This window comes from Salvelinus alpinus, chromosome 13 (assembly GCF_045679555.1).
Source record: "Salvelinus alpinus chromosome 13, SLU_Salpinus.1, whole genome shotgun sequence".
Taxonomy (NCBI): Eukaryota; Metazoa; Chordata; class Actinopteri; order Salmoniformes; family Salmonidae; genus Salvelinus; species Salvelinus alpinus.
The window spans coordinates 9,673,288-9,698,655 of record NC_092098.1 but is presented as its reverse complement, the minus strand read 5'-3'; the positions used below and the strand labels follow the sequence as shown (position 1 = coordinate 9,698,655).

At 40.1% G+C, this 25,368-nt stretch overlaps 1 protein-coding gene and 2 long non-coding RNA genes across 3 annotated transcripts; 1 reads left to right on the top strand and 2 right to left on the bottom strand.

The window, feature by feature from the left end:
• Positions 1–5,253: 5,253 nt before the first annotated feature.
• On the bottom strand, positions 5,254–8,310 carry LOC139536661 (uncharacterized). Its single transcript, XR_011667371.1, has 3 exons — positions 7,253–8,310; positions 6,953–7,160; positions 5,254–6,823 (listed from the first exon to the last, which is right to left on the bottom strand). It is a non-coding gene; the product is annotated as an uncharacterized lncRNA (long non-coding RNA).
• Positions 8,311–8,659: 349 nt separating this feature from the next.
• On the top strand, positions 8,660–12,238 carry LOC139536977 (uncharacterized). Its single transcript, XR_011667439.1, has 4 exons — positions 8,660–8,787; positions 9,182–9,209; positions 9,535–9,731; positions 11,008–12,238. It is a non-coding gene; the product is annotated as an uncharacterized lncRNA (long non-coding RNA).
• On the bottom strand, positions 11,250–24,356 carry LOC139536976 (matrin-3-like). The gene is made up of 20 exons (XM_071337747.1): positions 24,217–24,356; positions 22,424–22,980; positions 22,243–22,304; positions 22,075–22,113; positions 21,889–21,967; positions 21,661–21,777; positions 19,189–19,314; positions 18,941–19,105; positions 18,659–18,777; positions 18,029–18,548; positions 15,498–15,591; positions 15,350–15,369; positions 15,131–15,259; positions 14,774–14,896; positions 13,080–13,208; positions 12,880–13,007; positions 12,500–12,614; positions 12,071–12,239; positions 11,817–11,938; positions 11,250–11,508 (listed from the first exon to the last, which is right to left on the bottom strand). The coding sequence occupies exons 2-20, from the start codon at positions 22,946–22,948 to the stop codon at positions 11,476–11,478; spliced, it is 2,814 nt and encodes a 937-aa protein (XP_071193848.1). The 5' UTR covers positions 22,949–22,980; positions 24,217–24,356; the 3' UTR covers positions 11,250–11,475.
• Positions 24,357–25,368: the final 1,012 nt, after the last annotated feature.

Here is a 25,368-nt window from a genome sequence, read left to right as displayed (position 1 = left end):
ACAAAATGACCAAAAGTCCTGCAATACAGACAGCTCCTTGTCTTGATCCTGTGTTGCCGTTCTGCTGGCGACAGCCCAACTCTGCCTAGTTGCATAGGCTCGGGAAACAGTGCCTCGGCCGTCTTTGGCGACTCTCGAGGAAGGTCGGGAAGCGTCGGGTGCTCTCGGCAACGGGACCGTCGGGGACCTCCGGGATGACTCGGAGGCGAGGTTGAATCCCTGGACGTGCGAGCGAAATCGAATTTCCTCTCCATCTGTCGTTTCCGCAATCGGCCATCGATGCAGATGGTCAAGGCGATGAGGGAGTCAAGATCCGTGGTTAACTTCCGAGCAGCAAGCTCGTCCTTATGTAAAAATACTTGAAAGTACTACTTAAGACGTTTTTTGGGGTATCTGTACTTTACTATTTAAACTTTTACTTTAACTTCACTACATTCCTAAACAAAATAATGTACTTTTACTCCATACATTTTCCCTGACACCAAAAAGTACTCGTTACATTTTGAATGGCTAGCAGGACAAGAAAATTGTCAAATTCTGGCAATTATCAAGAGAACATCACTGATCATTGCTTTTGCCTCTGAATCACTAAACACAAATGCTTCATTTGTAAATTATGTCTGAGTGTTGGAGTGTGCCCCTGGCTATCCGTAAATTAAAAAAAACAAGAAAATAGTGCCGCCTGGTTCGCTTAATATAAGGAATTTGAAATTATTCACACTTTCACTTTTACTTTAGTAATTTTTTATTAAGGTATCTTTACTTTACTGACAATTTGGTACTTTTTCCACCACTGAATGATAGTAAGACAACTGCTCGGCACAGCACATAGCATTATGGTTTCACAGAACTAGAACAAGACACATGAGGCTTTGAGCCACTAGGATGCTACTAGGACAAGACATACACTGAGTGTTCAAAACATTAGGAACACTTGCTCTTCCATGACATAGTCTGACCAGATGAAAGCTACAATCGCTTATTGATGTCACTTGTTAAATCCACTGCAATTCCTGGAGATAAAGGGGAGGGGACAGGTTAAATAAGGATTTTAAGCCTTGAGACAATTGAGATATGGATTGTGTATGTGTGCCATTTAAAGCATGAAGAGGCAAAACTAAGTGCATTTGAATGGGGTATGGTAGTAGGTGCCAGGAGCACCAGTTTGTGTCAAGAACTGCAACGTGCTGGGGTTTTCACACTCAACAGTTTACCATGTGTATCAAGAATGGTCCACCACCCAAAGGACATCCAGCCAACTTGACACAACCGTGGCAAGCATTGGAGTCAACTTAGGCCAGTATCCCTGTGGAACGCTTTCAACACCTTGTAGAGACCATGCCCGGAAGAATTGAGGCTGTTCTGAGGACAAAAGGGGGGTGGCAACTCAATATTAGGAAGGTGTCCTAAATGTTTTGTATACTCAGTGTATAAGCCACTAGTCCATATAATCATCTAGGAATACATCTCAACCAAACTTGAAATAAATTAAAACGTGATAGAATCTGTAAGAACCAAGAAACACTTTTAAGCATAGCACCAGTCATAGCATACAATGACAACATTAAAAACAGCCATTTCGCAATGTGCTCCACCTTATAATATTATTTATCTTATATAAAGTAGTCATTCTCTTTAGTTTAGATTTTTCCGTGATGTAGCTATAATTTTGTAACATAATTTTAACATTGCCACTATCCAAAGCTGCAAAATAAGATTTTCACCGAAGACTTTTATTTTGAAGGCAAAATCGGAAAACCGGAAGTCTTAATATTGCTGGCGGGTTGCTAATGTTGCTGCTGTGATGCTAATCCCTTGTTCTATCTGCGTCTGGCTCATGGAGTTTTCCGCGCGCCCTGGAGGTCTATGGAGGTACTGCAAGGGGTTTGCGTATTCTTTTGGGAGTGTGGAATATTTTTGGGGATTTTTTAATATGACCAAAAAAAAATCAATATCGCTAGCTACAAGAGAATACCATCGTGAATACCATTTGTATGTCTCTGTGTCCAGTATGAAGGAAGTTAGAGGTAGTTTAACGAGCCAATGCTAACTAGCACAAGCACAATGACTGGAAGTGTACAGGAACATTTAGCATGCTAGCTGTTCCAGTTAAATAATTATTAGGCAAGTTAATAGTTTTGTATGGGGAAATGAGTGTCGAATTTGGTCAAGATAAACATTTATTGCTAGTTTGATATGTGAGGTTTATTTGATCTAATATAAGTTTCATAATGCTTAGGTTGTTACAAGATGAATCCAGGTGAAGCTATGATCCCTTATTGATGTACACTTCAATCAGTGTAGATGACAGGAGATATGTTAAAGAAAGATTTTAAGTCTTGACACAATTAAGACATGGATTGTGTATGTGTGCCATTCAAATAGTGAAAGGGCAAGACAATAGATTTAGGTGCCTTTCAACGGGGTATGGTAGTAGGTGCCTGACACATAGGTTTATGTTTGTCAAGAAATGCAACGCTGCTGGGGTTTTCACAGTTGTGAAAACAGTGTGTCTCAAGGACCAAAACATTGACAGCTATGCCCTATATAGGGTATAGTTAGATTGCAAAATAGTTGGGAAGAGATTTTCGATGTACCGATTCCATGGCACATGATTTATGAACTGATACGCTAAACGACGCCGGATTCAAAACATATCATTTTTATATTTAAATTATTATACAAAATTCTTGCATCCAATAGAATGTTATATATATATATATATGGGGATACAACCTTCTCAAATTTTGCTGCAAACAGAGTCATTAGATCATTTATTTTGCTACTGTCCATTTTAGCTTGTTCTTGGTCACAGGTCCAGGAATGGCTGAAGAATTGCAACATTTACCTGGAGCTAACGCTGCAGATAGCAATAGTGGGTGATTTGAAAAGTCACAGTCAATCGATCAATAATATAATACTTTTAGCAAAAATGTTTCTTTAATTTACAAACTGTAGAAACTATGAGAATGGAAAGGTTCAGAACTTTTGTGAAGCATCACAGCACAGTCAAAAAATATATGGCAAATAGAAATCCAATATGGATGGTGTTAAGAGATAGATGGGAGGAGTTGAATGGAGCTGAAGAGTGGGACTAATAATAACAAGATAACAAATGTAAAATATACTGTGTCTGGAAAATGTATATAGGTTCAGAACTTTTGTGAAACAGCACAGTTAAAAAAATATGGCAAATAGAAACTGGATGGACTGGATGGACATCAGAAATAGATGGGAGAGGTTGGGGGTAGAGGAAGGACAGGACTGAAAACAAACAAAATATAACTTGTAAAATAGATTGTGTGCGTGAAATGTATATAGTATGTATAAGCTGGAAGTAGAAGCCTAAGTGTTGTTGTTCATTAGTTTACTCCAATTAGGGGAAGGGTGGTAGGGTTAGTGGAAAATAAGAAAGGAATATACACTGCTCAAAAAAATAAAGGGAACACTAAAATAACACATCCTAGATCTGTATGAATTAAATATTCTTATTAAATACTTTTTTATTTACATAGTTGAATGTGCTGACAACAAAATCACACAAAAATTATCAATGGAAATCAAATGTATCAACCCATGGATGTCTGGATTTGGAGTCACACTCAAAATTAAAGTGGAAAACCACACTACAGGCTGATCCAACTTTGATGTAATGTCCTTAAAACAAATCAAAATGAGGCTCAGTAGTGTGTGTGGCCTCCACGTGCCTGTATGACCTCCCTACAACGCCTGGGCATGCTCCTGATGAGGTGGCGGATGGTCTCCTGAGGCATCTCCTCCCAGACCTGGACTAAAGCATCCGCCAACTCCTGGACAGTCTGTGGTGCAACGTGGCGTTGGTGGATGGAGCGAGACATGATGTCCCAGATGTGCTCAATTGGATTCAGGTCTGGGGAACGGGCGGGCCAGTCCATAGCATCAATACCTTCCTCTTGCAGGAACTGCTGACACACTCCAGCCACATGAGGTCTAGCATTGTCTTGCATTAGGAGGAACCCAGGGCCAACCGCACCAGCATATTGTCTCACAAGGGGTCTGAGGATCTCATCTCGGTACCTAATGGCAGTCAGGCTACCTCTGGCGAGCACATTGAGGGCTGTGCGGCCCCCCAAAGAAATGCCACCCCACACCATGACTGACCCACCACCAAACCGGTCATGCTGGAGGATGTTGCAGGCAGCAGAACGTTCTCCACGGCGTCTCCAGACTCTGTCACGTCTGTCATGTGCTCAGTGTGAACCTGCTTTCATCTGTGAAGAGCACAGGGCGCCAGTGGCGAATTTGCCAATCTTGGTGTTCTCTGGCAAATGCCAAACGTCCTGCACGGTGTTGGGCTGTAAGTGTTTTTTAAAAGTGTAATGCAGTTGATTTGTGATGATGACTCAACCATTATATCAAGCAGGACATGCATACGAGCATTACAATCAAATTATAATCAAAAGGTAGTGTGAAATAGACTCATAAGCAACATGTAAATAGAGGCTTTTTTTTGCTGCCGTTCTATAAGAACTCCCCGCCACCAACTTGTGCATATTGCCCTAGTGCAGCAATAATTGCAAACACAGAAAGCAATAATTGCAAACACAGAAAGGGGTCTATTGTTATAATTCATATGTGCACCACTAGAAATCCCTGCATTAGCATGTTTTTGTTAGCTGATACATCATGACAAAATTCACCATATTACTGTCCTGCTAATGTGCCTGGACCTTGTGTATGTAAACTTCTGACCCACTGGGAATGTGATGAAAGAAATAAAAGCTGAAATAAATCACTCTCTACTGTTATGACATTTCACATTCTTAAAATAAAGTGGTGATCCTAGCTGACCTAAGACAGGGAATTTTTACTAGGATTAAATGTCAGGAATTGTGAAAAACTGAGTTTAAATGTATTTGTCTAAGGTGTATGTAAAATTTCAACTTCAAGTGTAGATGGATGTCATGTTCCCATCAAGTGTCTATCAACTCCTGGTGCTGAGGAGTACAGGAACCGTAAGAACTGGTTTTCCATCAATGTTGCGGGAGTATGCACTCCTAATTTAGAGTTTTCAAACATGGTTGCCCGTTGTAAAGGTGTTGTGGAAATTCAGTACTGAGAGAGACTTGGTCATTTCTTCTTCAAACAATCGTCTTTATTTAATATTGATTAATTAATGTAATAATGAAGCTATCAGCCCAGCAGTTTTGACTGTCGGACCGAGTGCTTGAATCATACAGAGAATACTGTATATTTATATGTAACAGTTTAACTTTCCGTCCGTCCCCTCGACCCGGGCGCGAACCAGGGACCCTCTGCACACATCAACAACAATCACCCACGAAGCATCGTTACCCATCGCTCCACAAAAGCCGCGGCCCTTGCAGAGCAAGGGGAATCACTACTTCAAGGTCTCAGAGCAAGTGACGTCACCGATTGAAAGGCTATTAGCGCGCACCACCGCTAACTAGCTAGCCATCTCACATCCGTTACATATATACCAAACCTAAAAATGCTTCAACCATGGCTTGCTTCACCCTTCCCATATAGATTGGGGGGCACCATGAGCCACTTTGGGCTCATCCTGTCTTTATTTGCCCGACGTTATCTTAACTCCCGAACCTGGCCTAATATCCCAGATGTCTAAGAACCAGAGGCCTTTGTTCTACTCCTCTCTATCCCAGTTACAACCACCCCACATCCTGTCACTGGAATGCCAGCTGTAGGTTTTAAATCACCAGGTCAATCAATTGTCAGTTCCAGCTATCTCTAGTAAAACCCATGTCCACAACACCCAGACTAGCTGCAGGAAGCCAGAGTGGACACCATAAAACTCAGCATTAGCAGGAGAGAAATATCTTATTGTTTGTTAAGTAAATAATTGTTCCATATCCAACAAATAAGGTGAATACATAATTTTTCCCCTCACAAAAGGTGAAACTCGCAATTCAAGGATTTTTCCTCAACTCTTCATTGTGTGCTTAGTTTCAGAGAGGACAACATAGTGGACTACTACTTGGTGACAGTGGATATGGTCAGAGTAACTTTTTATTCACTCCATACATAAATCCCACAACAGCTGAGCCGCAAAGATACAACTGAGCTCATATGCGCACAAGAGGGATGGTCAAGCGTATGTTTGGAGTATGGAAAAATCGATTCCAGTTTACACAATACACTTGCTTTCAAGACAAGAAGATGCTGCAAAGTGATCATTGCTACGGCTGTGCTGCACAACTACCTGAAGCAGCATTGCTGTCCTCCAATGGAAGATCAGGATCAAGCAGATGTGCCCATGGATGAGGCAGGCAAGGACCAATGGGGACTGGCACACAGAGTTGCTTTCAAATTGCAGCACCTCAACTAGATGAGACGCATCTAAATATGGAATTATTCATTATGGCTTATTTTTGCATGTTCTGTACAAAATTCAAATAGTGTGCAGCAAAATGAAATGAGTGACTAAACCAAGGCTGGTTTAAAATGTAGTTTGTGGTGATTAAAATACTCACTCATGAATATCCAAATGACAAAACATTTTTTACATATATTGTTCACCATGGCTGGTAATCACAATTGTCTCATTACTGTATTTAGTTTGCATCATACCGCTCTCTTCCAACTTCATATCCAGTTCAACCTGTAGAACTCTCATTTTCATTTCATGTTCTTCAGATTTCATTTTATGCTCGTGAAATTCTCTGGCTAACTTTTCATGCACGGTCATCTTTTTTGTTCTCTGCTGAAAGGTGGTGGCAGAATCTTATCTCAGGGATGCTATAGCAGATGTGGTGGGTACACTCACTCTGCACTGGCTCTTCCAACCTGTTCACATTCCTTTCCTCTGGAAAAAGAACACAGAAGCACAAATAAACTCACATGGTCCTTAGATCGATGGAAGAATACAGATTGACAGACAGTGGAATATATTTACCAAAGGAAGTGACCAATTTACTTTATTTCGTATAAGTACCATTTGTGCTCAGTGCTTCTTCTGAACTGTCCAAATGGTCATCATCTGGTATACCATCCAGAGGTGGCTGGTGCTCTATTATTCCAGACAGCAAGTCACTCAATTCATCAGTCTCGTCTTTTTTTGGTGTTCCACCAGCAGTAGTAAATCGCTCTCTTCTGAAATCTGCATTCTCTCTTTTTAAAGCCAATTTAAAGGTTCTTTCAGTCTATAAAAAGCAGATATCATTCAATATAAGTGATGTCACAAAAATATGAATATGATGGATGTGAAATACTGAAAATAATGGAGATAACTCACCTGAAGTTGTTGTACTCGTGGTTACATTTTCATTTAAATCACTCCAAATTGCAGCCCAACCACTTTTTCTTTTGCTCAGTAGCAGTAGAATGGTTTTTACTTTCAATAACTGGATGGTTTGACAAATTTTGTTTTTGTTTCATTTTTTCATACTCAAGTTTTTTTGAACAAATTATTTTTGCCTCTGCCATTGTTTTGTCTCAAGATTCACACCAGTGATGGTGTTTTCTATTCCATTCCCGGGGTTTTATGAGCACCATTAGACCAACAGCATGTGCTCATACTTAACCTAATCAGGCTTAACCCAGGTGTTCTCATTTAGGCTTACTTACCTTACTCCAGGACTCCATAGTCTCTGACTAACTAAGCCAAATTTAAACCACGTTCATGAAAGCTACTTAAATGTCCTAGTTTAACTAGTACACATTAAGGCCTACTCCTGGCTTAATCTAAGCCCTGTCTGACACCGGCCCTAAAAGTCTGGCCATGTGGAGAAGTGCAGCTATAGTGAGGGGCAATTTAACGCCAATTTATGCTTGATCTGAAAAAACATGGTTGAAGAGTAGTATTGCTGAGCCGCAGTAGGCATGCAGAGGTCAAATGGAGTTCCATACCGCAAAGCCATGCACGGGACAGATTTTGTAACAATGTGGAGGTCTCCGCATAGCTCCGCATTGACATGATTGGTTGACGGTAGGTGGGGGCGGGAAGTCCTGCTCTGCTCAACGAAGCGCAAGTGTACATGCCCTGACTTCTGCAGAGGCTGTATCACAGTAAATGCCGTACGGCCACTGCAGATATCATTTTAGCAATACAATGTGTTCTATACTACTGCCAACCTTCTCATCCCAATCTGAGGTCCTGAGCGCTCTGGAGCAGGTTTTCATCAAGGATCTCTCTGTACTTTGCTCCGTTCATCTTTCCCTCAATTCTGACTAGTCTCACAGTCCTAGCTGCTGAAAAACATCCCCCCCAGCTAATCTTCTGAAATGAGCTGAAAATAGGAAACGGTGAGAGTACTAGGGCGGCAGCTATTTAAGGGGGACACCCGCAGCACTACCCGGTACACAGGACTAAATGTATCCTGCCGAGCAGAATGATACCATATTGGAGTGATCCAATATTGTGCTATACAAAGTCAGAGGCATTAGGCTACTATTGTTGGTCCTAGTTTGTCTGTAACATCAAATAAAAAAGAAAATAGTTGCTGTGAAAAAGGGGTAATACTTTCTGTGTTAATATATATATATTTTTAAGTGCTCATGTTTGGGTTCCCTGTGTTGCCAATCAGAAATGTTAGAGAATGTGAGATATATGGTAACCTAATCTGCTATTTGTAATCATGTATAGTCAAGGGGTGTGCTTGTTTCTTCCCGCAGAGTGGGAAGTGGTTACTTCACGTGGTTACTTCACGTGCTCTCACTCAGTGGCTCTCACACTAGCTTGCCTGCCTATTGAAGTTGAATGAGAGAGCCAACTGAAAACTGAAGAGAGAAGCACCAGATAAACAAATTATTTTAAACATTATCTTCACGGTGAGCGAGTTATAAAGCATATGATGTGAAATACCAAGTTAAGCGGAGTTTAATGATATTATTGTCATGTTTTTATGATGTTTCCGTAGTTTAATTAATTTATAAAACTCTGTTAGCATAGAAGTTAACATCGTCCAACGTTAGCTCCAACCAAGCTAGCCTACCATAGTCATGTCATCTGAGGACTCCAACGAACGTTCACACAGAGAGTGTAAATAAAGGGAAACATTGTAACTTACTGTTGTTAGGGATATGTTGAGAATGACATGATGAAAATGTGTATTTGTGAGATAAGATGATAATTAATACATATTTACAAATAGTTTTTAGTAGCTATTTTGAATTGTTGAAAATTACTGTTATTAATACTAAAACTAACAATTATGTTTTGTAGAACTTCCACCGCTCCTCAATGAATAAGGGTAAGCATCAGTCATCTATCTTACTCAATTTAATTTCCTCATCCCTGTTGTGCATACAGTATTGTGAATGGCAGATATAATTCTTACATTCACAATGCATGAGACACAGTTGATTTGAGTACATCTGAACAGATTGACCTATTCCTTATCCTTTCCCCCCCATTTCCATTATTTTGTATTAACTAGCCAACTGTGAATAGGTGCATTGTGAATAATGTAAACACATGTTTAATAACATTAACAAGGCTACATATCTCCTCATTATTGGAAAAGTGACCACATGCCTAAACTAATGATGTATGATAAACTTATGTGTTTTCTATAGGTTGAACTGGAAGAGGGCTCAAAAATCAAAATTCCAAAAATCTTTCTGTGCAAGGCTTAGCTAAGAACCCCCCTCCAAAAGGTGTTGGAATTGATGGGGACACTCTTTAGCCTCACTTACCAGCAAGAAGGCCAATGCCTTTAAGGACCATGAAGCAAAACCTCAACAATGTCCCACACGAGTCTCTGCCATCTGCTGTAAGACCAAGTTCAAAACCTTTGTTATAGTTTAAAGATAGTGTTTTCTGCATGCAGGGTCACCAACAACAAAATGTAGCCTACACAGATGCATTTCAACATACAAATAGCAGACCTGTCAACATTGGGAAATGTTTTTGAATAACAGCACAACCCCACCACTTGTTCTCTATAGCTAGGTTTCCATCTAATTGGCGACAGATTTCCAAGCAAATACTAAAAAATCTGCATTAAAAACATGCGCATTTACACATCAGAGATGTATTTCCATCAAATTGATTTGTTGCGAATAAAAAGCCGTGCGCATAAAATTTAAATTTCCATGTACCGAATAAAAAATACAAGTAAATGGATTTCCATCGCATTTTTAACTCTAGGCTACTGATCATTTTGTCCTAAAATAAATTGCATTATCGAGCAAATGTGCACACTCTGGTCTTTGCGCGTGTGCTCAAGCCAACAACTAAAATACCGCCGGGCTGGCGTGCCGTCTGAGAAAAAACTGGAAAGATGTGTACTGTCTTAATAAAACCTTTTTCCACCACCATTTTTCCAATTTTCTGACAATTTGGGATGTTTCACACCCTTATCCAAAAATGGGGGTGGCTAATGGTGTTTTATTAAGAAGTACACATTTACCCTGTTTTTCCCCCCCTGCCATTATTAAGGAGGGAAATTATGCCTTTGCAGCCTGAATGGAGGATGCTTTATGTGCGAGCCGGTCCACGGGGGACAGGAGTGTATTACCCGCTGGACATAACAATCCTAAATGATAGTGCAGATTTCTATAGTAATTACTAGAATATTTATAGGATTACTAGATTCTTTCTGCATATTGTGCTTTACGGTTGAACCAAAATATAAAATGTGTATATGTAATTAAATCATGTTGATGCTAATACTATGTAAAATATCTACTTATGTTGCAATTTGATAGCCTAATATATTCAACATCCTGTAAACTATTTTTTTTTCATTCTCATCCCTCTAATAACATGACACACCCCTTGACTATTGTCATTGGTTGCACTAATTACACTGTCTACATAACCTGATTCAAGCTTTCATAACATTACCATGAAGGCAGTGTTCCAAAACAGTGGTAGCTTGAATATAAAGTGCGCAACAATTTTTATAGCCTCGAGTTTGTGTGAAATGTAAAATGTTATGGAATACATTCACTGAACTATCCCCTATCGGAAGCATCTAGGCCTGTTTGTTCAGTCTAAAACATGGAAGATTTAAGCCAATCTCCCTCATTTGTCCTTTCCTCAAGCGATGTGCTGCTCCTTGCTACAGACGGGGTGAATCTTCTTAGCCAGCTCTGCTGTCACAGTCAAGCACCAGATGGTTCTCTGGATTATGGGATGTAGTTCAAGCTAATCCTGTCCACATGTCCTTGATAAATGACAGTTGACCATAAACAACCATAGGCCTCTGTCAAGTATGTTAAGTGCAGTAGTTTCAGAGTAAATGTTAGCCATAAGAGGTGACAAAAGTAATGGCAGAAGTCAAAGAACAAGTCCAACATTTGTTTATTCAATAAGAGGAAACTTTATCCAGGTACTATTCCAAACCACAGAATGGGACTACATTTCATAATTGGCTGCATTAATTAATTTCAAATGGGTAACAATGTTAACAGTAACAAAAAAGACTGGAATGTTAAACAAATTGGACAGAAATGTTTATACTAAAACGGCCTTCCTCTGGGAAGACTACAAGGGGACGACAATCCTCTCAATCAGACAAGGTCTGTTTCTTTATCCATCTTTCTCTGAAAGAAAAGAAAATCAGTGTACATTTTCAATGCATTATCTATGTTAACCTATTACCAAGAACAGCTAAAACAGATCCCCAAGTCTCATCTTTCCAATTGGTTGAGATTCCACAAGCATAGGTGATACTAGCTTTAAATAAACAAGGTTTCCCTTGAAATTGATGAATATTTGACACTTAACAGTGAAACATTTGGGAATGTATTCTGGCCTCCAAGGTGAATTAAAAAATAAATAAATAAATTTTCAAAAACGCCACACCACAAAGAATGACTCATAAGACTGACTCGTCATAGTTGAGAAGTACCTTAAGGTTCAGATAATGTTCCTCACTGCTACAGTGGACTGATTTGGCTGTTTCCTCATTGTTGTAGAAGATGTTGCACAGCTTGCAGAAGAATCCAGTCCTTGGCACCAGATAGTCTAACCCTGCAAGTAAAAGGAGAGAAAAAGGGTTGTTATTGCAATATGGCACTAAAAGCTCTTTAGCAGATCCCTGTCACACCTGATAATAAAAATAGGCAGCCACACAAACAGAAGTCAGTTTCTCTAGCATCTTACCAACAGGGTTGTCAGGTTGATAAGGACCCAGAGGTTCCTCCTGCTTCTTCTTCTCCTCATCCTCCTCCTCCTTCTTCTCTCCCTCTGGGATAGCTTCCACACCACTGGCTACCTCACCCTCAGGGTCCCCACAGACCCCCTCACTGTCAGACACAGGACTCTGGACATCCTGGCCATACAAACACAATCATGTCTTTTACTCATTTGTTCTACTTAGCCTGAGAGACCAACACGAATAAATATCAGCACTCTTCCCTGTGTGAAGTGCAATAACTGATTACTTCTTGACTAACCAGTAACTGTAAAAGGATTATTCACAGACATGCCAAAATTAAATACATAAATATTCAGCAAGCATTTAACTAACAAGGCAATATTTCACCTTTTTTAAATTAAGGAAACAAAAACACAGCAATAACCATCTTTCACCTCTGGATAGGGGCTTTTGGTTGACTGGCCATTAGTCTTTTCATCTCCATGATGATCTCTTGATCTTCTGTCTTTCTGACTGGCCAACCACAGCTCATATTTGACTGGAGGCTTCCTGTATCAGGAGAACAGAATATGTCATGGAGTACTATATCATGAAAGTGTACTTAGATACAGCCCTCATACAGTCCAGTTGAACCATAGATCACAACATTCTTTATCAGATTATTCTTTGGCTGTATATTCTTCCAATAAATTCCAATCAATTGAACTGGCAGTGGACATAATGCTAGTATCCAGTCTTCAAATTCCATTTAGTCTAACTATCATTTCCATCATCTACTCTACTGCATATGCTTAGGGTCATTAAAATTATTTACCAGTATATTAGGGAGTCTCCCTTTTTGCACAAACTGACCCTTAACAGGGTCCCATAGAACTTGTGTGGACGTTGGAAGTACTTCACCATTTTCTGAGCAGCTTCCACACTCTCCAACTGGATATAACACTGAAAGAAAGAAAACATCCATGTGAAAGTCCTTTATTAATAGAAAAACAAAAGGGGCAGGTGAAACTTTACCTTTCCATGACGCCAGTTCAAATTATAGCCAGTGATTTTCCCGAAAGGCTGGGCAAGTCGTAAAAGAGAGACGTCCGAGTACTTCTGGAGTGGAAGCATACAAATGTAGATGGATCTCCCACTAGGACTCTATATTGACAGAAACAAAATCACATTACACATATTGACCAGGTCTGTAGTTGAGTTTATAATACAGTGCATTTGGCAAGTATTCAGACCACTTTACTTTCCACATTTTGTTATGTTACAGCCTTACTCTAAAATGTATTCAATATTTCCCCCCCCTCAATCTATCTATACACATCACCCCATAATGACAAAGCGAAAACAGATTTAGAAATGTTTGCAATTTTATTAAATATAAACTGAAATACTTTTACTTAAGTATTCAGACCCTTTGCTATGAGACGCAAATCTGATCTCAGGTGCATCCTGTTTCCATTGATCATCCTTGAGATGTTTATTCAACTTGATTTGAATTTACCACAGGTGGATTCCATTGATTGGACATGATTTGGAAAGGCACTCACCGGTCTATATAAGGTCCCACAGTTGACAGCGCATATCAGAGCAAAAACCAAGCTGAGGTTGAAGGAATTGTCTGTAGAGCTCCGAGACAGGATTGTGTCAACGCACAGATCTGGACAAGTGTACCAAAACATTTCTGCAGAATTGAAGGTCCCCAAGAACACAGTGGCCTCAACCATTCTTCAATGGAAGAAGTTTGGAACCACCAAGACTCTTCCCTAGAGCTGGCCGCCCAGCCAAACTGAGCAATCGGGGGAGCAGGGCCTTGGTCAGGGAGGTGACCAAGACCTCTGTGGAGATGGGAGAACCTTCCAGAAGGACAAACATCTCTGCACCACTCCACCAATCATGCCGTTATGGTAGAGTGGCCAGACGGAAGCCACTCCTCAGAAAAAGGCACACGAGAGGCCGCATGGTTTGCAAAAAAGCACCTAAATGATTCTCAGTCCAGATGAAACCAAGATTAAACTCTGGCCTGAATGCCAAACGTCACGTCTGGAGGAAATCTGGCACCATCCCTACGGTGAAGCATGGTGGTGGTAGCTTCATGCAAGGGGGATGTTTTTCAGCGGCAGGGACTGGGAGACTAGTCACGACCGAGGGAAAAATTAACGGAGCAAAGTACAGAGAGAGACTTGATGAAAACCTGCTCCAGAGTGCTCAGGACCTCAGACTGGGGTGAAGGTTCACCTTCCAACAAGACAACGACCCTAAGCACACAGCCAAGACAACGCAGGAGTGGCTTCGGGCCAAGTACAACCTGACAGAGCTTGAGAGGATCTGATGAGGAGAATGGGAGAAACTCCCCAAATACAGGTGTGCCAAGAAGATTTGAGGCTATAATCACTGCCAATGGTGCTTCAACCAAGTACTGAGTAAAGGGTTTGAATAGATAAGTAAATGTGACCTCTTTTTTTTGTTTAATAAATTCGTTTTAAAAAATCTAAAAAACAGTTTTTGCTTTGTCATTATGGGGTATTGTGTGTTGTACATGAGGGGGGAAAAAACCAATTGAATCAATTTAGTATAAGGCTGTAACATAACAAAATCTGGAAAAAGTCAATAAAGTTTGAATACTTTATGAATGCACTGCAACTCAATTCTTTCATCAGATGCATAACGCGTACAACATAGATACTACACCATTTAGCAGACACCAAACCCACCTCCAACTCTTTCCGTGAAAAGCACATGCTAATATTGACATGTTTCCTCAACAACTGTCCTTTTCCTTTGTAGAATTTCACCATTTCACATACTTCCTCGGTAGTTTCAAGCTCTAACCATGCCTGAAAATATAGAAAAAGCTCAATGTCATAAAAACAGACAGCAAAGATTTGCACAAATCAGGTGTTGAGTAAATAAACTTCTTCCTGTATGCCGAACTACATGAATGTCAAATTATTCACCACTGTTGCTATGACAACATTATTTCCATCACATGAAGAAACCTAGATAAGTACCATACAAAATAAAATACACCCCAAATAACATATCTGCAAGTAACATAATTATGAACATACCTCCTGTCTGAGGAAGGATATGGAATGGTTTACAACTTTCACGTTTGCTCGCTCTGCCAGTTTCAATAGGGCCACCTCCACATTGCCATAGCCCTTTCTAATTGGGCTAATTTGGACAACTTTTCCATCCTGTAGAAAACAATTTTAACCAACTATCAATAAAAACAACTTTCTACACGTTTGACACATTCCAACTACTCGGTATGGAGGAATACCCACCCATGAAGCATCCTTTGACTCTGCAAATAAAAACAAAAAGTAATTATTACTATAAATTATCTGGAGATTATCTACACAGGCTAAACTGTAATAATTGTTTTTGTCCATTGCTGCCAAGTAAGAATGTTTTGCATCATTCATTGCTTACCCAGCGATGTGTCCCCTCCAGTACTGTCGTCAAGTTCATCCAATGTAACGAAGTCATCCATATTCTCAGGGAAATCCATGTCATCCATATTGTCCTGTTGGAAATAAGTCCACAACATCAATAAGTTAAAGAATTTGAGTTTCAAGGTCCACAGTGCTGCACCAAAACCATAACAAATATTTGTGAGGTTGCAATTGGAAACTCAAAAGCATTTCAAACAATGAACATAAAAGTATGCAAAACTGTATTCAATAGTACTGAAGTATGATAAAGATCCATGTCACAAAGCTAGGAAGTGAACTCTGTGGCTGCACTATTACAATTGACATTGACAGCTTAAATGTCCAAAGTTATTCAAACCTCTTGGTCAGTCCAGGTTTTAACCATGCTAGGGCTGAACAGATAAGCATGTCTGATCAAATATAATTGTACTTTCTCACATGTGCAGAACACAACAGGTGTAGACCTAACCATGAAATGCTTACTTACAATCCCTTAACCAACAATGCAGTTCAACAATGTTTGGCTGACTTTTGAGCGATTAAGTGCCTGTTCTGGATTACTACTGTCAGTCTAGGTTTTCTGGAAACAATTGGAGCTTGTACAGAGATGGTTCTATAACCTTTGCTATTCAACCATGAAACATAAGGAGATCCTTCAAAGCTGATCTCCATCTGATTTGTAGGGCACTCATAAAACTGATGGAATTAATAACCCCTGAGCACATCATATAGCCTACATACAGTGCCTTCAGAAACTATTTACACCCCTAGACTTTTTCCACATTGTTGTGTTAGCCTGAATTTTAAATGGATTACATTTAGATTGTGTGTCACTGGCCTACACACAATACCCCATGTCAAAGTGAAATTATGGTTTTAGACATTTTTACAAATAAAACATTTTAAAAGCTGAAATGTCTTGTGTCCAATAAGTATTCAACCTTTTTGTTATGGCAAGCCTAAAGTTCAGAAGTAAAATTGTGCTTAACATGTCACATAAGTTGCATGGACTCTTTTTTTAATGACTACCCCATCTCTGTACGCCACACATAAAGATAATTGTAAGGTCCCTCAGTCGAGCAGTGAATTTCAAACAAAGACCAGGGATGTCATCCAATGCCGCACAAATAAAGGCACCAATTGGTAGGTGGGTAAAAAAAGAAAAAAAATCTGGACATTGAATATCCCTTTGAGCATGGTGAAGTTATTACACTTGCGTATCAATACACCCAGTCCAACTCAGTGGAAGGAAATAGCTCAGGGATTTCACCATGAGGCCAATGGTGACTAAAACAGTTAGTGTTTAATGGCTGTGATAGGAGACAACTGAGGATGGATCAACAACATTGTAGTTACTTCACAATACTAACCTAAATGGCAGAGTGAAAATAAGGAAGCCTGTACAGAATAAAAATATTCCAAAACATTCATCCTGTTTGCAATAAGGCAAAGAAATTAACTGAGGACTACGTCATATTTTCAAGCATGGTGGTGGAGGCATCATGTTATGAGTATCCTTGTCAAGGTCTAGGGAGTTTTAAGGATAAAAAGGCACTGCTTAGAGCTAAGCACATGCCAAATCCAAGAGGAAAACCTGGTTCAGTCTGCTTTCCAACAAACACTGGGAGACGAAAATCCGAAAATCACCTTTCAGCAGGACAATACCCTAAAACACAAGGCCAAATCTACACTGGAGTTGCTTACCAAGACAAAATGTAATGTTCCTGAGTGGCCTAGTTACAGTTTTTACTTAAATCTGCTTGAAAATCTATAGCAAGTCTTGAAAATGTCTGTCTAGCCATGATCAACAACCGACTTGCCAGAGCGTAAATAATTATGTGCCAATATTGTACAATCCAGGTGTGAAAATCTGAGCGACTTAACCAAAAGGTGATTCTAACATATTGACTCAGGGGTGTGAATACTTATGTAAATTAGATATCTGTATTTAATTTTTAAATAAATTTGCAAACATTTCTAAAAACAGGTTTTCACTTTGTCATAATGCTTATTTTGTGTAGATGGGTGAGACTGTAATAAATGTTTAATTCAGGCTGTAACAACAAAATGTGGAATAGTTCAAGGTGTATGAATACTTTCTGATGGCACTGTAAATAGCGTGCTATGGTACCAAGCAAACTCAATATTCCAACAAGCCATGAGTCAAACCGGGCATTGCTGACATGAGTCACAGAAAACATCTTGACTGTTTGTCTATATTGACGAGGTTCAATCTGAAGTGTCAGATACATTTTATTTGCCACTGAAACTTCAGCCAGATTTCAGTGGTTCTAGGCAATAGATGGCCACATCTGTTTCAACTGATCAGTGGAGGATCTCACTCAACCAAACTATTCTCAGGAATGCTCCCAGAACTTCAACCAAGTTGAAGAGTTGAAGCATACATGCTTTAAGAAGCCATTGCTAGGAACCCACATCTTGGTTACTTGACAAACTTATTTTCAATTCTGGGAACAATAAGCCTTTTGTTGGTTCCGGTCACAAATATGAATGACAAGAATTTCTTACATCTTCTTGAAAGCTCTCCTGTTCCATCATGTTCTCCATTGAGACGTCAGCATCACACAGAGCTGGATCATCGGCAGCCTTGATGTCAGAATCCTCCAAGGTATCGTCTGCCAATAGTTCTGAGATTTCGGGTTCCCCCTTATCTTTAGAATCAACCACCAGAGAGGCACTTTTGGAAGGAGCAGGGTCTTTAGTATCAACACCAGCACCAACCTCGTCATCTAATAAGCTTTGTTTAGCTTCCACCTGGATAATCTCTTCGTCCAGATCTTTGTTTTCCAAATCAATGTCCTCCTCCTTGACCACCTCCTCGATGTCCTGCTTGACCACTTCCTTGACCTCTGAGGTGCTTTGTTGACCTTCTCCTTGTTCCATCACTTTCTCAGCAGGTTGTTTGCCTGTACTGGGTTTCTCTTTGTTCGTGGAGTTTGAGGTCTTGCTAGTCTCCTCGCTCTTGTGTCTGCTGCTGCGGCCTTTACTGGAATCTGCTCTTCTGGATGTGGTGGAGTCAGGACTTTCTCTACAAGGCAAAAACCATTGAGGTAAACTTCCCTGAGACATACTTCCTGATGAGTCCCACAGGAAAATTGGTCGGGCCGCAATAGCCCCAGTTGAAGGACTCTTACTTACCTCAGGCGTTTCAGTGACAAGTATACTTTGACACTCTTTCCATTGATCTTGAGGGGGTTGGAGTGGTAGTACTTCACCATAATGTCAGCATCCTTCCAATCTACCATCTCAATCAGGGCCTGCAGATGAATAAGGGAGAATGCATTAGACAAAGCTAAATATGGTGCTGCATAATGAAGGTTTTGGAGTAAATTGTTTTAATAATTGTTTTCTATTTGAAATCACCAGAGACTTGCAGAATTTGATTGATCACACTTCAATTCCATATTGCTCGAACCTTACCTGATCACTTGAAAATGTTGAATGCCGCACATCCCCAAACATCTTGGCGAGATCGAGAATCTCTGGTTCTCTTTCCTTCCCAGGAGGTAGGCGGGAAAAACAAACCACTGTATTGGTAGCTTGTTTGGTCGGACGTTTTTCTGTTGGTTCATCCAACCTTGGCGGCTAAAAGAAAAAACAAGCTCATACTGCGATCTCTGTGATTAAGAACACAGAATCTCAAACTTTTAAGAGGCAGCTGCACTTACATGAATACTGCACACCATAGGTGACAAGTACAGATTCAACTTATATCCCTTCACGAAAGCTTGCTTTTCACTGAAGTGATTCACCATATTGACTGCCTCTTTGTGAGAATCAAACTCCAGGAATCCCTGTAACAAAAAAATACAACAGTGAATCATCCAAGACATTCAACTACAGATTTTGAGAGAGAGAATATTAAAGCTGCAACATGAAACTTTTTGGGCGACCCGACCAAATTCACATAGAAATTAGAAATATCGCTGTCATTCTCATTGAAAGCAAGTCGAAGAAGCAGTAGATATAGGCCACATAAACAGAGGAAGCATAGAAATGTTCTAAGTTTCCTCTTTAACCTTCGGTTTTGTACACCAGCTTCAAATAGCTGAAAAGACAATAGCTGTGCTTCGAAAACTCATACTAACCGCACTATTTGTGACATGAATTGAGAATATAGTATCCTTATTGGTCATAGCATGGATATAGTTAGTATGCCAAAAGTACCCGGATGTTGTACTAACTTCGCCAAAATACAAAGTATACAAGCAGTGTACACTTTCTCCGTGCTTTTAGGGCTGTTAATGCAATTCCTCAGAAAATGGCCGTGGCTTCACAACGTTTTCAGATTTGAAGAAAATTGCAGAAAATATGCAGCGAAAGGTGAAGGAAGAGTGACTGAGGATTGAAGATGGCGAAAACTTGAGTCGAGTGAAGCTAATAGTACAGAAAGTAAGAATGAGTGGGTTAGTGGCGAAGAAAAAGGGAAACAAGAGTAGCAAAGCTATGTTTTTTTGGTCCGAGTCAGGGTTTTGGATCAATGCTACTTGGGAAATCCGTTTAACGTCTCCAGGAAAACCTGTAATGTGTTGGAGGAAAGTCTGGAGTCGGTGAGAGTCGCAAGAAGAAGCGTGTTTTAAGATATCGGAGTGGAATGTTTCCTGCATGGATTTTTGTAGCAGGGCGCCTATCAAGGTGATTATTTCTGGGGTGGTGCAAAAACTAAAGGCAGAGGATATAACTGAAGACATCGATGGTAGTTGGTCCACGTCGACTGACCTGTATGGTGGACGGAGAAAAGAAAGACTTCATCCATGCTACTGTTCTTTGATGAAGAGTCTCTCCTATCTCATATAAAGTTAGGATTCATGAGATGCCCTGTAAGAGATTTTGTGCACAAGACCCTTCAGTTTCATAAATGTAAAAGGTTTGGTCATGTGTCAAGTGTGTGCAGAAGGGAAGAATATTGTATGCCAGATGAAGGGAAATGCTTAAACTGTGGAGGTGAACATGCGCCTGAATTCTTGAAGTATCCTGTTAGGGTGAAGGAGAATGAGGTGGCACGGGTAAGGAGTGTCCAGCGTGTATCCTATCTGGAGGTGGTGAGAAAATTGGAAGGAACGAGTAGCGGGGAAGAAGCAATAGTAGTAGAGCCACCATGACCAGTGAAGTTTCTCATCAACCGAGGGATAGTGAAATGCTACATGTTAAAAAGGTGGACTTTGTATTATTTATTGCAATGGTCATAAACTGTACAGAGATTTCAGAGCACTGTTGGTTGAGGGCTTGTAATTAAGCATTTCACTGTAAGGTCTGTTGTATTTGGCACATGTGACAAAGAAAATTTGATTTGACTCTCGTCTGAGTGTGCCAGAGCGCAGAATAACTGATGAACGCTCAACACCCGGCAGTAAACGTCGGCAAAAAAAAATTGTAATTAAATTGTTGCCAGCAGCACAGTTAGTCACCAACGGTCTGGATAACATAAAAGCAGCCTAACCCAGCTCTGCCTGGGTGAGTGAAATGGTCAGACTGAGGTTCTCTCTCATTATGTGTCTGGAAGTAGCTAGCCAACGTTAGCCAGTTAGCTTGGGTGCTTGACTGCCGTTGAACGCACGGATCAACCCTACTCCTCGGCCAGAGCATCTAGTGTGCGCTCTAAACCCTCTGAGAGCGAAACGCTCTGAATTTACGAAGGACAATCTGACAATGCTCTGGATTTACAAACGCCCAGAGCGCACGCTGGCACTCCAGATTGAATTTACTAACACACCTGGAACCGTAAACCGTCTAGCTAGTCATTTGTTATGCGAACAAGCTAGCAAGAGGTTGCATAGCAATAGCATCAACTTCCAGTAGACAGGCGAAGCGCTAGTACGCTCAACTGAAACGATACCATTCGTTTACAGTATACTAAAATGAACAAATAGTATATACACTCATTAAGTATGTAGCATACAGTAGGTTAGTATGGGTATTAGAACAGCAAATATTTTTGGTTATTGAAAATAAATGTTTCACAGAGGTTTAGATGGTACAATGATTCTCTACACTATACTAAATTGTTTTGTCACATACACTGAAATTAGGTGAACTATTAATTTTAGCAACCAGGAAATGGCGGAGCAATTTCTGCATAGTGCATGTTTAAGAGTTTAGTGTTTATTACTCGGTTTTTCTTATCAATTTGTGTAACTTACCTTGCAGGGGAACACCAGATGTTTTACAACCGTGCCGAATGGCTTAGCCAAAGTCATCAAGTCTTCAACACAAACAGAGCCATGGGGAAATTTTGTGACCACCACCTTCGTGCCAGCCTGAAGCAAAATAGAAATACATTCAAGCATGCAGCTTTAAGCAAATAAACATAAGTGAATTAAAAATGCTCTATTTATAAGAAAATATTGTCACAAAAGGAGCATCATTACCCTGGGCTTCAAATAGTGTCTTTCTGATGCAGACTTCTGGGCGGTTGAAATAGCATCTCTACTTGGAATGGAGTTGGACCTGGAAGACAACGTAAACAGTGCTAAGTAAGAAGAGGAACAGCTAATGGTTTTACATCATGACATGCCTGTTTTCAACATAAAGCTTAATTTCATGTTTTCCCTAACATTTCCTTCCGGGGATCTTGTTTTTTCCAATCTGGATATCTGTAAAAAAACAAACAGAAAAGACAAAACAAATTTAAATAAAACCATGTTATAGAAAATATCTCAATTTATTTTGTGACCTGTAATAGTCCATTATCTAAATGTTTTACTTTGCATGAAAACACTTACAGACGCGAGAGATCTTGACATCCCTCCGCATGTCGTAATCCATTGAGATGTTCCTTCCATGTCTGTGAAAAAAACAAACCCATATTAAGCTAAATGCCATCATGGAAGGTTGAGTGTTCTGATTAAAATGATATAGAATAACAGTCCAACAGCAAGAGTTTTGAAATATAACAAAGCTTACCTTATTAGAATTCAACATGCATAAGCATAGAGAGCATGTGTGTGGGTAAACCTTGGGCACAACTCCATGAAAATCGTCCACTTGATAGGAGAAAGGAATCTTTTGCTGGCTGTCGGATGGTTTTTCCATTGAGGGCCTAGTGTGACGGGAACCTCTCCTTGCCTCAGTCCGCTCTGGTCGACTGTGAATCTCCGCTCTCCTATAATCAGTGTCACAGTGGCTGTTTGACCTGCGAGGGACAGCAGGGGGACTGTCCTGTTTGCTAAGGTCTCCATCATCTGTATCCTCCTGACAGCTGTCTCCCTTTGGGGAGGCCTGTCCCTGCTCCTCTTGCTTGGCTCGATTGGCCTTCAGTTTCATTATCAGATAAGGCAACGTCTCCACACTGATCTCATTCTCTGGAATCTGGGCCAGAGCATCCACGTCTTCTGGAGAGAGCCCCAGAGTGGCATATAAGTTCATAGTGCTCGTCGCACCATCACCAGATCCTTTGTGTGCAGAGCTGTGACCCTCACTGTCCTCCATCCTCAAACCGTCAGGGCACAGAGAAGTTTATTCTGAAATTGGGGGAAAATGGTGTTCAGTCATTTCAACTGATGTTGTAACATATGAACATGTCTAAGGCAACCTATATAGTAGGCAGTGTCAGAGGAAGGGCCCCAAAAAAGTGTCAAAGACTCCAGTCACCCAGGTCAAAGACTGTTCTCTTCGCTACCACACGGCAAGCGGTAATGGAGCACTAAGTCTATGTTCAAAAGGCTCCTTATCAGCTGCTACCACCAAGCTATAAGACTACTGAACAATTAATCAAATGGCCAGCCGGACTATTTACATTGACCCCGCCACCCTTTGTTTTTACACTGTTGCTACTCGCTTTTTATTATTTATGCAGTCACTTACCCCAACCTACATGTACAAACTACCTCGACCAAACTGTAATCCCGCACATTGACTCAGTAACGGTAGCGAGTTACTTTTTACTTTACTTAGTAAATATTTTCTTAACTCTATTTCTTGAACTGCATGGTTGGCTAACGGCTTGTAAGTAAGCATTTCACGGTAAGGTCTACACACCTGTTGTATTCGGCGCACGTGACAAATAACATTTGATGTCTAAATCAATGGTTGTTTTTTTTCGTTTTTGTATTAATATTATTATTATATTTTTTTGTATTATTTTTATCTAACCGTTTACTAGGCAAGTCAGATAAGAACAAATTATTATTTACAATGACGGCCTACCCCGGCCAAACCGTGATACAGCCTGGTATAAAGTGTAGGCCCTAATGAAGAGCCGTGGGAAGGAAGTCTCCTTCGACGACTGTGTATCTGAAATACTACCATCTTTAATCATTCAATAGCTAACTAGATGTCAATTGATGTCCATCACAGAAAGAATAATATGTTTACCAGCCCAGAACAACGTAGATGCAAGCTAACGTTAGCTACATCGAATGGGCCTTCGCAGAAGGCCTCCGCACAATAACAGCCAGTTGCTATTAACTAGCTAACTACGCATCTTTAGCTCTGAAAAACGAAGCCCAATATCTCCTCACCCCTGATGAATAAAAATTAGCTATTAAGTATGTACCATGTAGCTATAACGTTAGTGCATTATTGTTAGCTAGCAGCACGCACCGCTGAAGAATGCTGCCTAGCCGCCCACAGCTAGGAAGCTAGCTAACAAGAAGAAGCTAACCATAGCTTTCTAGAAAGATAGTTTTGGGGTGAAAGTTTATGCATCCAGTTCAACTACCACATGAAATACAAATGGTGAATGCTGCAAAACAAACCTTTTAAGAAGTCCCCTTTCAGGTATTTCGTAAAATTAGGTGGCTAACGTTACAGTCTGGACAAAGATATGTGTAACTAATCCTTCTACCAGCGTCTCGTCAGTGACAAAAAAAAAGTACTTCCCTATCACGGAATTTAGAAAATGTTCATAATAAAAGTCCCCCACGTAAATACATGAACATGTATTTATTCATGATATTTAAAAAATAATTGTCTAAACATGAACTATGATTAATATTTAAGTGACATTTGCATTAAATGTTTTTTTTATAGTTTTATTTTTTCAAAGTTAAATAAATGTCCCCAATGCAATACATTGTATATGAAATATCTATTGGCTTATAGAGAAAAAAATATACTATGTGTCAACGTAAAAGTGGGGTTGGGAATACTCAGTGGCGTCAGTAGAATCTACATATGGTGTTATTTCATGGAGGACTCGTCTAAATACACAGCAACACTCTACTTCACCCACTCCACAGCCCTGAATGCAATAAACTGTAGGCCTATAAATTACATATTGGCTCATTTTTTTATTTAATTAACCTTAATTTAACTAGGCAAGTCAGTTAAGAACAAATTCTTATTTACATTGACGGCCTACCCATAATTGTTCTTATAGAGAAAAATGGCGATGTAAAAGCAAGTACTTATGAAGCCTAATTCCTCCTGTAAGTCGCTCTTGATAAGAGTGTCTGCCAAATGACTAAAATGTTTGTTTTTTTATCAAACAGACTTGCTAGTTTAGCAAACCATCAGTCCTTTGGAATGCCAAAAAGATCATCAAGGACAACAACCACCGAGCCACTGCCTGTTCACCCCGCTACCATCCAAAAAGGGGATGTCAGTACAGGTGCATCAAAGCTGGGACCGAGAGACTGAAAAATAGCTTATATCTCAAGGCCATCAGACTGTTAAACAGCCATCACTAACACAGAAAGGCTGCTGCCTACATACAGACTTGAAATCATTAGTCACTCTAACAAATGGATCACTAGTCACTTTATTAATGCCACTTTAACAATGACGTTTACATATCTTGCGTTACTCATCCCATATGTATATACTGTATTTTATACCATCTATTGCATCTTGCCTATGCCGCTCGGTCATTGCTCATCCATATATTTATATGCACAAATTCTTATTCC

Coding starts and splice junctions, on each gene's coding strand:
- LOC139536976 (XM_071337747.1), bottom strand. CDS start 22,948: ATGGAGGACAGTGAGGGTCACAGCTCTGCACACAAAGGATCTGGTGAT. Junction 12,615..12,879: donor GGAGACTCCCTAATATACTG/GTAAATAATTTT, acceptor CTCCTGATACAG/GAAGCCTCCAGTCAAATATG. Junction 12,240..12,499: donor CCAAAAGCCCCTATCCAGAG/GTGAAAGATGGT, acceptor TTGTATGGCCAG/GATGTCCAGAGTCCTGTGTC.